Genomic DNA, 12,313 nt, shown 5'->3' with positions numbered 1-12,313 from the left:
CTCGTTTTGCAGAAAATCTGGGAGTTGGTTCAGACTTTAACTTCATACTAGCAGTTAACTTCTCTAGATACAGATGCACTGAACTGAACTGCATAAATAACGAATCTAGCCAGCAATCCTTTATTTTATATTTTTATATATTGTACTCCCTCCGTCTGGAATTACTTGTCGCAAAAATGGATAAAAACGGATGTATCTAAAATTAAAATACATCTAGATACATCCATTACTTTGATAAGTATTTTCGGACGAAGGGAGTACTCCATAAAAGTGTTGTATTCCCTCTTATATTATGGGACGGAGGGAGTAGTAATTTTAAAGCTGGCAATTTCCTATTAATTGTAGCTAGTACAAGTACCAGGGCGTGTGTACCAGTAGCTACTGTATGAGTCGCAGAACATGTTCTGCGAGCGACCCACGCTCCGTCGGCTTGCCGTTGTAGCATGGACGTCCTAGGTTCAGTTTCTTCGCCAGCCAGCCCAACGGCAGCATCTGCCCATGGCGCCAGGGAGCCATGTAGCATGGACTTTAGACCTACAGCTGGTGCCGTCGTAGCCGTGCAGGCAGCTCCTCGTCATCGTATTCTTGCCAACCGTGCTCAATACCAAACCATGTCTTCCACTTGAAAACTTCGATCACTTCCTGAGAGGCATGGAAGATTGTTCAACTACAATGATATACAACGATGAGTTTCACTCTTCTAGTTTTAAAAGAAAGAAAACAAAATATGTGTTGCATATTTTGTTTCTTTTTAAAACAATTGTCTTTGGTCTTCTGGAATGTTCTAGAACAACAACCCACACAACGTTCGGATAAACAAGACGCATTTTTCAGTCCCACCAACATTGCCATCCCACCGACAGGTGGGGGTCCATGCCTACGATGTGATTTTGTTTTGAATTGTAATTTGTTAGCATATCTTTCCAAGGCAGTCAAGCATCTGCACATGTGACTACTAGATATGAAAAGTTATCGACCTAACTACTTTATTTTGCAGCCTAATTCGTACTGTTTGAATACTTCTGTACTACTATTTCGTTCACAAATATAAGATGTTCTAACATTTTTCTTAGTCAGATGTATTTAGATAGATGCCGACATACATGCACATACATTATATAGATGTTCTAACTTTTTTCTGAATCGGATGTATAATCACGGATGCACATACATTATATAAGATATATTTTTTAACGTAGTACAATCACGGATGACCATATACATGTACAATCACTCATTCCTATAAATGTACCCACGCACATGAAAATTTAAACACCGGTGCCAAGTCTAGGACTTGAACCTTGATGGCGTGGTTCCACCACAAGGAAGCTACCATTTGAGCTATGCTCAGCTCGCATATATTGACACATTTTAGTGTGTTTGTTCACTTCATTTAGTCCGTATATAGTTTATATTGAAATATTCAAAACATCTTATATTTATGAACAGAGAGAGTAATTAGTAACGTGATAGTTTGACCTAGGTAAACCAGTTATCAAAACAGACATGATCCAAGTTAAAGTTAGGAGCGGTGCAGCTACCATGGTGCCTGAAATAGTGGGAGAGCCTCGTGGGGAAGGGGACGCCCATGGCGGGCCGGGGCCATGCATGCACCAACGAACTCTACCTAGCATTCGCCATTCCCCGTCCCCACCCTTCTTCTTCCCCTCTCCATTTCAGATTTCACCCTCCCCCCAAGGCCGTCTCCCTGGTACGTACGTAGGTAATTCGCCTGTCGATCCGTGTGAATCGGTTCTTGTTATCTCTTCTCCATCGATCCAGGAAACTAACTGGTGGCAATGGCCGGCGGTGGTTGATCGTTCAGGACAGTGGTGGTGCAGCGGCGCTCGCCCGGCCGGCCGCCGTCCCCGATAGCTAGCTAGCTAGCCGGTGACCGATCCAATATCGAAATAAGGCGACGACGACCGACTACACCCCCGCCGTCCCATGTCGACGCCCACCGCCGCGGCGGCGGATGGCGCCGCCTCGACCCCGACCTCGCGGGCGCCCGGCATGGCGTCGTCGGCGTCGCTCCGGCACCGCGCCATGAGCGCCTCCTCCAAGATGCTCCGCAGCTCGCTGAGCCGGCGGTCGGGGCGGCAGCGCAGCAGCAAGGTGATGTCGGTGGCCATCGAGGACGTGCGGGACGCCAAGGAGGCGGCCTCCGTGGACGCGTTCCGGCAGACGCTGGTCCTGGAGGAGCTCCTCCCGGCGCGCCACGACGACTACCACATGATGCTCCGCTTCCTCAAGGCCCGCAAGTTCGAGATCGACAAGAGCAAGCAGATGTGGTCCGACATGCTCAACTGGCGCAAGGAGTTCGGCACCGACACCATCATGGAGGTACGTAGCGTAGCGTGCTCCATTAGATCTCCTTCCATCACCGTCTTCTCTGGAAAATGGAAGATGAATGCAACTATTGGACGTACGTACGCAGGATTTCCAATTCGAGGAGGTGGAGCAGGTGCTGGAGCACTACCCGCAGGGGCACCACGGCGTGGACAAGGACGGCCGGCCAATCTACATCGAGAAGCTGGGCGCCATCGACACCACCAAGCTGCTGCAGGTCACCAGCATGGACCGCTACGTGAGGTACCACGTGAGGGAGTTCGAGAGGGCCTTCGCCCTCAAGTTCCCGGCCTGCTCCATCTCCGTCAAGCGCCACGTCGACCAGAGCACCACCATCCTCGACGTCTCCGGCGTGGTAATTAACTAAGTGCTCGTCGTCCATCCATTATCGAAGATTGATCCATGCCTAGCTAGTTTCTTCAGCATTTTCATAGAGCTAGCAGCCATACTGGAGAAAAGTTGATGTGACACTGTTTGGCATGTCTCAGGGCTACAAGAACTTCAACAAGGCTGCGAGGGATCTCATCGGGCAGCTCCAGAAGATCGACGGGGATAACTACCCTGAGGTATACCATATAGATATGATATGCCGATGCGTGTGCAGTGATAGTGCTCCATTGACGGCCCTTGCTTCGGTATTGAGTTTCTTTGAGAAAGTTCTGCAAATCTTAATACGGCGTATTAACTGGCACGAGCAATTTCATGTTAACCTGAGAATTAAACCCAATTTTATCGTGTACTCCCTCTATAAAGAAATATAAGCGCGTTTAGATCACTACGGAGGAAGTACTTTGTATTTGTCTACAATATGGTCAACCTGTTTTTTTAGCAGATTTGCGCTCTCGTAAAATTAATGTTGTCAACTAGAAGTACTGGACAGAAAATTCTCTAGACAAGGAGTGCCAGGAACAAAATTTATTGATCACATGTTTGCCAAATATCTCTTCCTGGAAATGATGCTCGGCTGATGATTTTAACTGACGATGCAGACCCTGTGCCGGATGTTCATCATCAACGCCGGTCAGGGATTCAGGCTCCTGTGGAACACCGTCAAGTCCTTCCTTGACCCCAAGACCACAGCCAAGATCCATGTAACCCATTCCTTTCCAGTTCTTATCCTTTAGCCGTCATCGGCTAATTTATAAACTTGATCAAGAATTATAATCTCTTTTGTTTACGGTTCATGCCTTGGGGTTTAGGTTCTCGGCAACAAGTACCAGAGCAAGTTGCTGGAAGTTATTGATCCCAGGTTTGTAACTCAAAGGATTTTGCAAGTTGGCGGCACTGACAAATTCAAATGAGATTGCTTTGCATTAGTATCAGCAGCATCCTGCAGTTGAACTCACTTTTTTTGTTTTGTTCTTATTCTGCGGGGTTCAACAGTGAATTGCCCGAGTTCCTCGGGGGCACTTGCGTATGCGAAGGCGGAGGTTGCATGCGCTCCGACAAAGGACCGTGGAAGGACCCTGAAATCATAAAGGTTAATGCTTATTTTCCAACAATCAGAGTTCATACATGATGCAAGGGAATGCATATTTGCTAGTGCACAATGGAAGTAGTAGTGATGCTATACTACAGCTGAACCCACTCCTGAGCATAGGCACCATGAACATTTTGTGGTTTGATTCTTCAGATGGTGCAATGTGGCTTGGGGAGATGCGGAATGAACAACTCGGACCCTGCCAGCGCCGAGGAGAAGACTATCACCGAGGACGACGCTGCACCGGCTGCAAAGGTTGCCACGAGATTTCCTACTCATATATGCAGGTTTTAGATTACATGGCCTCCTTTCCCGACATTATCGTCCGCATCCCTGACGAAAATTGCCTTTGCAGAAGCAAGAGTCGATGCGTCGTGACGCCACCGACTCTCCCAAGGCGGCGCACGACAAGATCGAACACCCGCCGCATATGGCTCCCCTCCCTGAGGTGCCAAACGAAGAGGCCAAGGTGAAGGAATATGTTTAACTTAACACCTACAGTAGCATTTGTCGGATTTGCTACAGTAGTGAGCCGGACAGCATTGTTGTTGGTCCCTTACATGGTAGTAGTAGTAGTACTACTACTAACTTGACTTTGTGTAGCCTAATTCTGTTGCGTCCCTGACCTAGGATTCGCAAGGTGCGCCCTACGACGATCTCTTCCCCATGGCGGACAAGGGCATGGATTTCAACTGGAACGGCGAGATGAGCGCGGAGAAGCTCGCCATCGCGAGAGGTCAGCTCGGCCTTTGCACCCTTCATCAACCAAACAAACACTCCATGAAAAAGCAGAGAGAGATAGAGAGAGACAGATAATGAAGTGAGGGGTTGGTTTGTGTGTGGTTCTGAACGAAGAGTGGGAATGTGTTTGGCATGGTGGCAGATATGTACGCGTCGCTGCCGGACGCGTACAAGCACGGCGACGCCGGGGACCGGCAGGTGGTGACGGGGTTCATGGCGTTCGTGATGGGGGTGGTGGCCATGTTCCGGGTGGGCAAGATCGCGCCGAAGCGCGCCATGGACGCGGCCATGGGCATCGCCACCATGGAGGCCATGGCCAAGAACCGCAAGCTCCTGCAGGCCCAGGGGCAGGGCGGCGCCGGGGGACCGGTCGCGGTGGCGGGCGTGTCGACGGCGCAGTTCGATGCGCTGGCGAAGCGGGTGGGCGAGCTGGAGGAGAAGGTGGCCGCCCTCGGCTCGCGTGCCCCCGAGATGCCCGCCGACAAGGCGGAGCAGCTCGCCGCCGCCGCCACCCGGCTCGACACCCTCGAGGCCGAGCTCGAGTCCACCAAGAAGGTAAGCGGCACAACACATGACATGATTCAGACGAGCATTCCTGTCTAGCCTTCTCTACATTAATGGTGGATCAATGTGCATTGCAGCTTCTGGAGACGTCGAAGGAGCAGCAGGAGGAGGTGCTGGCCTACATCGAGAAGAAGAAGAAAAAGAAGGGGATGGTAAGGCCCCGGCACTCTCGCTCACTCGCATGTCTGCAGCATCAGTTGGCACTGTTAGGCTCAAGCTCGTGGTAAGCACTCATCTTACAAGCTGATTTCATTAAAGTTTTGTCTCCAACAGCAGAATCCATTCCGTTGGTGAGGAGAAGATCGCTGACCGACGACGGCGGCGGCGACCGGCGACTGCAGGGGGGGAAGGGGGAGCAAAGGAAGAAAGAGAAAGAGAGAGAAAAATGCAGCAGAAAGGATACATACATACACACATACGATCTGGAATGCCAAGGCTGAATTGTAGTACTACTCCCACATTAGGCCACAAGATTTTGTATTTTTGTTTATCTTCGGAGCAGAGATCGAACTGTTTCATGTGAAAGTAGTCGCAGCGCTCCGAGCAGGCAGGTCCTAGCTATGCCGATCGCGTCTCGTCGAAACATATTTTCTGTGTTTAGAAGAATTGTAAGGCCTTTGTTTTTATAAAGACTCTGCTCAGTTTTACGCTTCTGAAGAATGTTGTGTAACTGAATTGTGATTGACACAAAATTGGTGATGCCTTAGCAACAATCTGGCTGTAGCTGGAGGACTCTGGCACATAATGATGCCTTAGCAACAATGGTCTTGTTTCCCCTGGTTATTTGCATCCTATCCTATGGAACTACAAATAGCTCAGCTAGAGCTGCGTATCGTCAGGCTTGTGATGGTGAAAGCGCGTGTAACCAATAAGTGGAGTAAACAAATTGCAGAACCAAGACAGGTCAACAACGGCACTCTGCCTGCAATCCTGTATTTATATAAGACAGGCAGGCTGAAACGGGTAGAATTCGGCGCAAAAACACATTTATTTATGTCAGGATTTTCTGTCCATTTACAAACCCATGTATGTCTTTTTCACATTTGTCAGGAAAACGAACGGATCAACCGTTTACATCATCTCAAACGCCATCTCCGGCATCTCGGAGAAAAGAAAACTGAACCAAGGGGGGTCTCTCTCTCCTCGTCCTAGTAGCAAGACATCGGCTTCTTCTTCTTTTTCTGCAACAGGAAGGTAGACATGACGCATGAGAAACAGATCAAGAGATGAAAAAGGCAGTAATGAAAGGACTGATTGCCTTGTGCGTTACAAACCTGGGCCTTGGCAATTGTCTTCCTGTCAACGTAAGCAAGTAGTTCCTCTTGCCTGATGAGAGCCTCGTGCAGAGCCTGGATGAATTTCGAAAATGCACAGGTTAAGTGACAAGTACTGACCTTCTCAGTTAAAATAATAACACATACAACAAGTTCTGGAGTGGGGTTGTGGTTTTTTCATACTAATGAAACAGTGAGCAGCAAGCCATGGAATTTTTTTTTCAAAATGAAGTGCAAGCCATGGAATTACCTTCTTTGTTACGATGAGCTCGGCTTCTAGTGCATCCACGCGGCGGACAGCGGCATTAAGCAGCTCTTCTTTCTCGCAAGGCATTTCAGAAGGTTTTTCTTCAAGCGCATGAACCTTCGCTTCAAGCTCTGCCAGCCTTTGCAAGACTAACGAGAACAGGTCAGATTCAGCAAACCCAGGACCTGGTGACGGGGGCCGGAACTCCTCTTTTGGAATGCAGTCTTGATATACTGCAGAACTTTGTTCGTCTGACTCATTTTTATCTGCCAATCTCTTTGTGGCAACATCTTTAACTGACCGAAGCAGCGTCACAATAGCAATCACAAAAGCCATCAGAGCTGGAATAATCTGATCCAAAGACCTGTTGGATGCCTTTGTGGCGGTAGCCAAAGAAGAGTCTACATTCAAGAAATAGCAGCAAATATCAGGTTTTGGCAGTAACAGAAGACATCTTTCAGACCCTGCAATTGAACTGACAAGAACAAACCTTTGGATGGTAAGGGTACCTTCCGAGGCAGTTCTCTCTTCCATGTTGCATCCACTGCTTTGTCAACAACAGGAATATCATATTCAGGCATACGGGTAGAAAAGCTAGTGGCCCTGATCATCTTGACCTGAAAGGCGAAAAGGCAAGTTCAAACCAATGTAGCACAATCCATGTGCCCAACAGAGAAACAAGAAAAGGGGTTTGTAAATTCTTTTTTAACATGTGGAAATTTAAAACAGCTAGCCAGTAAATTAGGATAGCAACAAAGTGAGTAGTGATTGGTTTTAGTTGTTTAGAACCTACTATTTTTCTCTACCTATGAGGTTGTTTGATGGAGAAAGGCAGTTCCAATTGTTTTGTTTGCTATGAAATGTAGTCATTATACAAATAGTTAAGATCAACCGCCGCATACTGGTGGTTTGGAGCACAGTAGTGCCATCAAATTTCAGTTCAGCTACCTGAGAGTAGGCTGATTGACAATTGTATTTGAGTGATAGATCAATTGGCTGGTTCTTTGTTCATAAGTAACTGCATCTTAGCACAATGTAATCTAAACTACTGACCTCTTCACGGACTGGGGTCAACTTAGGATGAGAGATGTAACTTCTTAGAGCTTTGGGGGAAGTTGCATCTTCCGCTTCAGATCCAGACTCCGCAGTTGATGTATCACTTCCACGTACCTGGCATTCCATGTTAAAACAAATTATATTCCCGCATAGATCACTCAAGCATAGAACAATACAAATTGATTGTGAGACATACCGTTTGGTACTTAGACTTGGGATAAGAAATAATAGTTTCTGTCCCATTGGAAACAGTTACAATCTGCCGAGCACACTGGGCCTCGCCATTAAGGACTTTCTGGTATCAGCGTATAATGAGCACATTAAGAGAGGAGATAATAAAGGAAAGTGACTAGTAATAGATACATGATTACCAGGAAACTGATAGCCATACCTTCAGTATGTTCGCGTCCTTCCATGGCCCTTTTTCAGCTTTGAGGCACCCTCCATACTCAGGACAGGTGCAAGTACCACCAAGAAATTCTGGCAATTCACTGATCAATTATCACAAATGAAAAGAATAATTAGAACAGAGTATTCATTAAAACAAGTCAACGTATTACAAGAACAGTACACTGAACGCTACTTACCTAGCATCAATTATTTCAAGCAGTTTACTTTGACACTTGTTCCCAAGTACCTGACGAAACACAATAGCACCTAGTAAATCAAGTGAATTTAGCATAAAAAAAGTGTGGTCCGTGCGAATGCTTACATGTATCTTGGAAGTGGTTTTTGGGTCGAGGAAAGATTTCACAGTGCTCCATAGCATCCGAAAGCCCGGGCCAGCATTGACTATAAACATTTGGTGTAAAGTCTGGAACATAGAACAGAAAATGGTGGATATTTAACTGACTAAATCACAATAGAATATGTGAATGCCGAACTATGCTTATCGCAAGAGTAGGGTGGAAATCCAGACCTCAGGGTAGTTATCGTTGTCAACTTTCTGCAGTCGCATAATTAATTCACGTGCAGTTTTGCTGAAATTTTTCAAACCCTGCAAAAGCAGGAACCAAGTCAGAACTAGCTAGTTACCAGGCTTGTAAGGAAATGGACAAGTTGTGGAGACTGAGTCTTCAGAAACATACCACACCCTGAACATCCAGAATTGTTGTGCTCGAATTGATGTGTCTTTTAGCCGCAAGAGAGCATGCTGGAAATTTGATCAAGAAGCTCCTCTCGAATTCCTTCACATGGTACCTTACATATCTGTCCATAGTTGTTACATTCATAAGCTTGTTAGGGTCAACCTTTCCAAGCCTTTCAATATAAACAGGTCTCCCCTCTTTGTCAACGCCATGATAACCATGAGGATAGTATTCCAGAACAGTGTCCAACTCAGTGTAATCAAAATCCTACAGAGAAATGTGGCTCCAGCTGTTAATTATAGTCAAACAAATCAGAACTGTATTATAACTTTAATTTCGGCTAGCTGACCTCAACAATAGTATCAGTACCATATTCCTTCCTCCATTGAAGCATGTCAGTCCACATTTGCTTTGCTTTCTCAATGTCAAATTTCCTCGCCTTTAAGAATCTAAACACAAAACATTTTAAATTAGCTTATAGACACCAGTGTGAGATATTATAGCCAAGTTCATGTAACAGGGGCGTGATAATTAATAGGATTATACCTCAGCAGCATATGATAGTCATCATGCCTTGTAGGCAACAACTCGTCCAAAATTAGCGCCTGTCTAAATGCTTCTACCTCTTCCAGTTCCCCTAGATCACGCACATCTTCAATAGATACAGAGAGAACCCGACTGCCACTCTTCCTCCTGTTCTTCTTCTTTAAGGAATGCCTAAGCTTACTCGATGCATCTATAGCTTTCTTCTTCAAAGAGCCCATTCTTGTCTTCTTTTCATCTTCGGAGATTTCAAAATCTGATCTCCTCTCGTATGATCTCCTGTCATCGTGACTTGAACAACCTTCAAAACCTGAGACTGAGACATCAAAAAGGTAAATAAGCCACCGATCATGCCAAGTTCACCAAATTGCAGCATTAATTTACTTTGATACAACAACGAGTGCTTGGCAGACAGTAGCCACATCAAATTATACTCGTCATACTTATGAGCATAAGTGTGTGAAATTGGGTTCTAAAGCCCGTCCTAAACATTAGAATTAATAAACGACAAAGGTTAATGTCATGACAAGTTTTGAACAACACAAGCTTTGGGAATATTGAACAAAATAATTCATTTTTATAACATTACGGGGTCAGATGATAACAACTACAATTAGCATAAACACCAGAGGTTCAACTTCTTCCCAAGTTTCAGAAACAAGGATGGTAGCATCAAATGAACGGAATCATTAGCCATCTCCCTTCTTAACTTGATGGTGTGATATTTTGAGACGATGTTAGCGAAAAGGTTCAACCCCACAGGATAGATACATGTGCTCTTGATTACAAGGTCTAAGCCCGGTCCTCCACCAGTTGATATACCAAACTACATTGGCATGTGCTTTTTGCATTAAATTTTCTGGTGTTCTTGTCTACAAGATTATTGGTCACAAATTAGGTGACAGGTCAAGGCACCACCATGCCATGCGGAAATCGCACAGGAACCCTCTCCTCATAGCAAAAGGATTTCATCTCTTCTAGCCTAACAAACTGCTTGCAATCAGACACGAGGATGTAAAAAGTTTATAGCGCCCACAAAAATCCAACCTAGCCTGGCTGTTCCTGGCATAGGGAACTACGCGTGAAGCCAGCGGATGACCACAGCAGGCAGCAGCGCCTGCGATGGGGCCAAATCAACAAGGTATTGAACAGGTCACCAACCTCGCAGCCGCCAAACCCATCCTACGACCCGGCGCGTACATACGGCTCCAAATACGAGACAGCGGCGAAAAAACAACTATTCTAAGTCGGAACCCAGGAAACCTGCTGCCAGCGGCCTAGGCGGCGCGGCTAGTCCAATCTTCCAAGGAAGCACCACAGCTCACGCCGCGGATCACGGTAGCCTCGCGGGCACGGCGCGGCAACCCAATGCGGGCGGCAATCGAACCAGCGCCGCCGGAAATCGAGGAGTAAGGGCGCGCGGGAAAAAAGGCGATCGGGGGCGGGCTCACCTGGGCGCGCGAGGCGATCGAGGTGGCCCGACATGGGCGCCGGATCCTCCGCTCCTCCTCCGGGCGCCAAACCTCCGAATCCTGAAACGGAAACCGCATTCCAGTCAGAAACCCTAGCGAAACAAGGGACAGGGATCAGCCCGTCCGCCGCGGGCGAGCCGAGCCGAGCCGGATCCCCTCCTCCGGTTCCGGCGGGGGATCTCGCGTCCGGGGCGCCTCGCGCTCACCTGAGAAACGCCGGGGGTCGGGGAGCTCGCCGGCGATCGGGGCGGGCCGCGTCGTCCGAGGCGGGAATCCGATGGATTTTTTTGTTCCTGGGGAAGTGGCGTGGCGGGGGAGGGGACGGGTGGGAAGTGGGTGGGGAGTGGTGGTGGTGGTGGTGAAGGGAGGGAGGGAGGAGAGGAAAGAGACGACGATGGTGTGGAGAGAGGAGAGAGAAAGGCGTTGGGGGAAGTGTCCTCGCCGATTCCTCCCGGAATTCGGTGGCTCCTTTTTTCCTTTATCTTTGCTGTGTTCCGGCCCCGTTTCGCGTTTGGGCCCCTCGGGTTTGATGGAATCGTGTCGCGGCTCCCCCACCCGGCGGCTGATCTTTTCTCTGTTGTACGGCGCCGACGGCCGGTGCTCGAGAGTACTCCCTCCAGTTCTTTTTATTCTGCATATTATATTTTTGTCAAATCAAAATTTACAAAGTTTGACCAAATTTGTATTAAAAATTATCAAAATCTATAATAGAAAATATATTATATACCATAAAGCTACATTTCACAATGAGTCTAACAATATTGACTTCACATTATGGGTGTTGATATTTTTTTACAATACTTTGACCTCCGACAAAACTTGTATGCGGGCTAAAAACAGGGTCAATGTCGTGTGTGTGTGCGCGCGCGCGCGTGTGTGTTTATACAAGTACTTCCTCCGTCCGAAAATACTTGTCAAGAGAATGGATGTATCTAGACGTATTTTAGTTCTAGATACATCCTTTTTTATGTATTTCTCCGGCAAGTATTTTGGGATGGAGGGAGTACTAGTAAGTTGTGTTAAAAGAAATAGTGCTACTACTAGTATTCGGCTTGCAGATTTGACTTTCAAATTGATCCGGAGTCGATCGTGCTCCTTCAAAAGTCAAACTATGGTCCTATACATTGTGTCGGACATAGTCAACGGCATGAGTGCATGTACTATATATACAATTAGTATTTGGCATTGCAACTTTGACTTTCAAGTTAATTTTGAGTCACTCGTGCTCCTTGGAAACGACGTAGTCAACATACAGTCGTATGTACACCACATATTGCGCACCAGTATTGGCAATGAAATAAGGTGCTTATCTCGTTGGGTTTTCATGGTCTCGCTCGCGGAGTGTATTGATGTTTTATGGAGTACTTGAAAAAATGAAGCCTTGAAAACCATGTTGCGTATGGGGTAAAAAACTCGAATTTGATCAAAACAAAGTAGCATGTGGTTGGTTTGATCTCCGAGATAAGGTGTGACATCTAAAAGAGCGTGTTTCTATCAAC

The 12,313-nt window shown here is 46.9% G+C and overlaps 2 protein-coding genes across 3 annotated transcripts; one reads left to right on the top strand and one right to left on the bottom strand.

The window, feature by feature from the left end:
- Positions 1 to 2,022: 2,022 nt before the first annotated feature.
- LOC119326004 (phosphatidylinositol/phosphatidylcholine transfer protein SFH12-like) lies at positions 2,023 to 5,823 on the top strand. The gene is made up of 12 exons (XM_037599719.1): positions 2,023 to 2,343; positions 2,438 to 2,704; positions 2,838 to 2,915; positions 3,339 to 3,440; positions 3,549 to 3,598; positions 3,733 to 3,829; positions 3,983 to 4,084; positions 4,185 to 4,298; positions 4,460 to 4,565; positions 4,713 to 5,125; positions 5,212 to 5,286; positions 5,408 to 5,823. The coding sequence occupies exons 1-12, from the start codon at positions 2,047 to 2,049 to the stop codon at positions 5,426 to 5,428; spliced, it is 1,722 nt and encodes a 573-aa protein (XP_037455616.1). The 5' UTR covers positions 2,023 to 2,046; the 3' UTR covers positions 5,429 to 5,823.
- Positions 5,824 to 6,100: 277 nt separating this feature from the next.
- On the bottom strand, positions 6,101 to 11,174 carry LOC119326003 (phosphatidylinositol/phosphatidylcholine transfer protein SFH6-like). 2 transcript variants are annotated; one of them, XM_037599717.1, is made up of 15 exons: positions 11,021 to 11,174; positions 10,794 to 10,874; positions 9,346 to 9,658; positions 9,149 to 9,248; positions 8,800 to 9,066; positions 8,631 to 8,708; positions 8,424 to 8,525; positions 8,299 to 8,348; positions 8,103 to 8,202; positions 7,908 to 8,006; positions 7,709 to 7,825; positions 7,146 to 7,272; positions 6,659 to 7,056; positions 6,409 to 6,483; positions 6,101 to 6,315 (listed from the first exon to the last, which is right to left on the bottom strand). In XM_037599717.1, the coding sequence occupies exons 2-15, from the start codon at positions 10,825 to 10,827 to the stop codon at positions 6,283 to 6,285; spliced, it is 1,893 nt and encodes a 630-aa protein (XP_037455614.1). In that variant the 5' UTR covers positions 10,828 to 10,874; positions 11,021 to 11,174; the 3' UTR covers positions 6,101 to 6,282. The 2 variants fall into 2 exon arrangements, with proteins under 2 accessions (XP_037455614.1, XP_037455615.1); XM_037599718.1 differs by having other exon boundaries at positions 9,346 to 9,652.
- Positions 11,175 to 12,313: the final 1,139 nt, after the last annotated feature.

Source organism: Triticum dicoccoides, chromosome 6B (genome assembly GCF_002162155.2).
Source record: "Triticum dicoccoides isolate Atlit2015 ecotype Zavitan chromosome 6B, WEW_v2.0, whole genome shotgun sequence".
Taxonomy (NCBI): domain Eukaryota; kingdom Viridiplantae; phylum Streptophyta; class Magnoliopsida; order Poales; family Poaceae; genus Triticum; species Triticum dicoccoides.
The sequence above is the reverse complement of the archived record's forward strand: the minus strand, read 5'-3'. Positions and strand labels throughout refer to the sequence as shown.

Excerpts from the sequence above, each read along its gene's own strand:
- LOC119326004 (XM_037599719.1), top strand. The coding sequence starts at position 2,047 with ATGAGCGCCTCCTCCAAGATGCTCCGCAGCTCGCTGAGCCGGCGGTCG. Across the intron at positions 4,566-4,712 it reads GAAGCTCGCCATCGCGAGAG|ATATGTACGCGTCGCTGCCG; the intron begins GTCAGCTCGGCC and ends GCATGGTGGCAG. Across the intron at positions 5,287-5,407 it reads AGAAGAAAAAGAAGGGGATG|CAGAATCCATTCCGTTGGTG; the intron begins GTAAGGCCCCGG and ends TGTCTCCAACAG.
- LOC119326003 (XM_037599717.1), bottom strand. The coding sequence starts at position 10,827 with ATGTCGGGCCACCTCGATCGCCTCGCGCGCCCAG. Across the intron at positions 8,007-8,102 it reads AGGACGCGAACATACTGAAG|AAAGTCCTTAATGGCGAGGC; the intron begins GTATGGCTATCA and ends CGCTGATACCAG. Across the intron at positions 6,484-6,658 it reads AGCTCATCGTAACAAAGAAG|GCTCTGCACGAGGCTCTCAT; the intron begins GTAATTCCATGG and ends AAATTCATCCAG.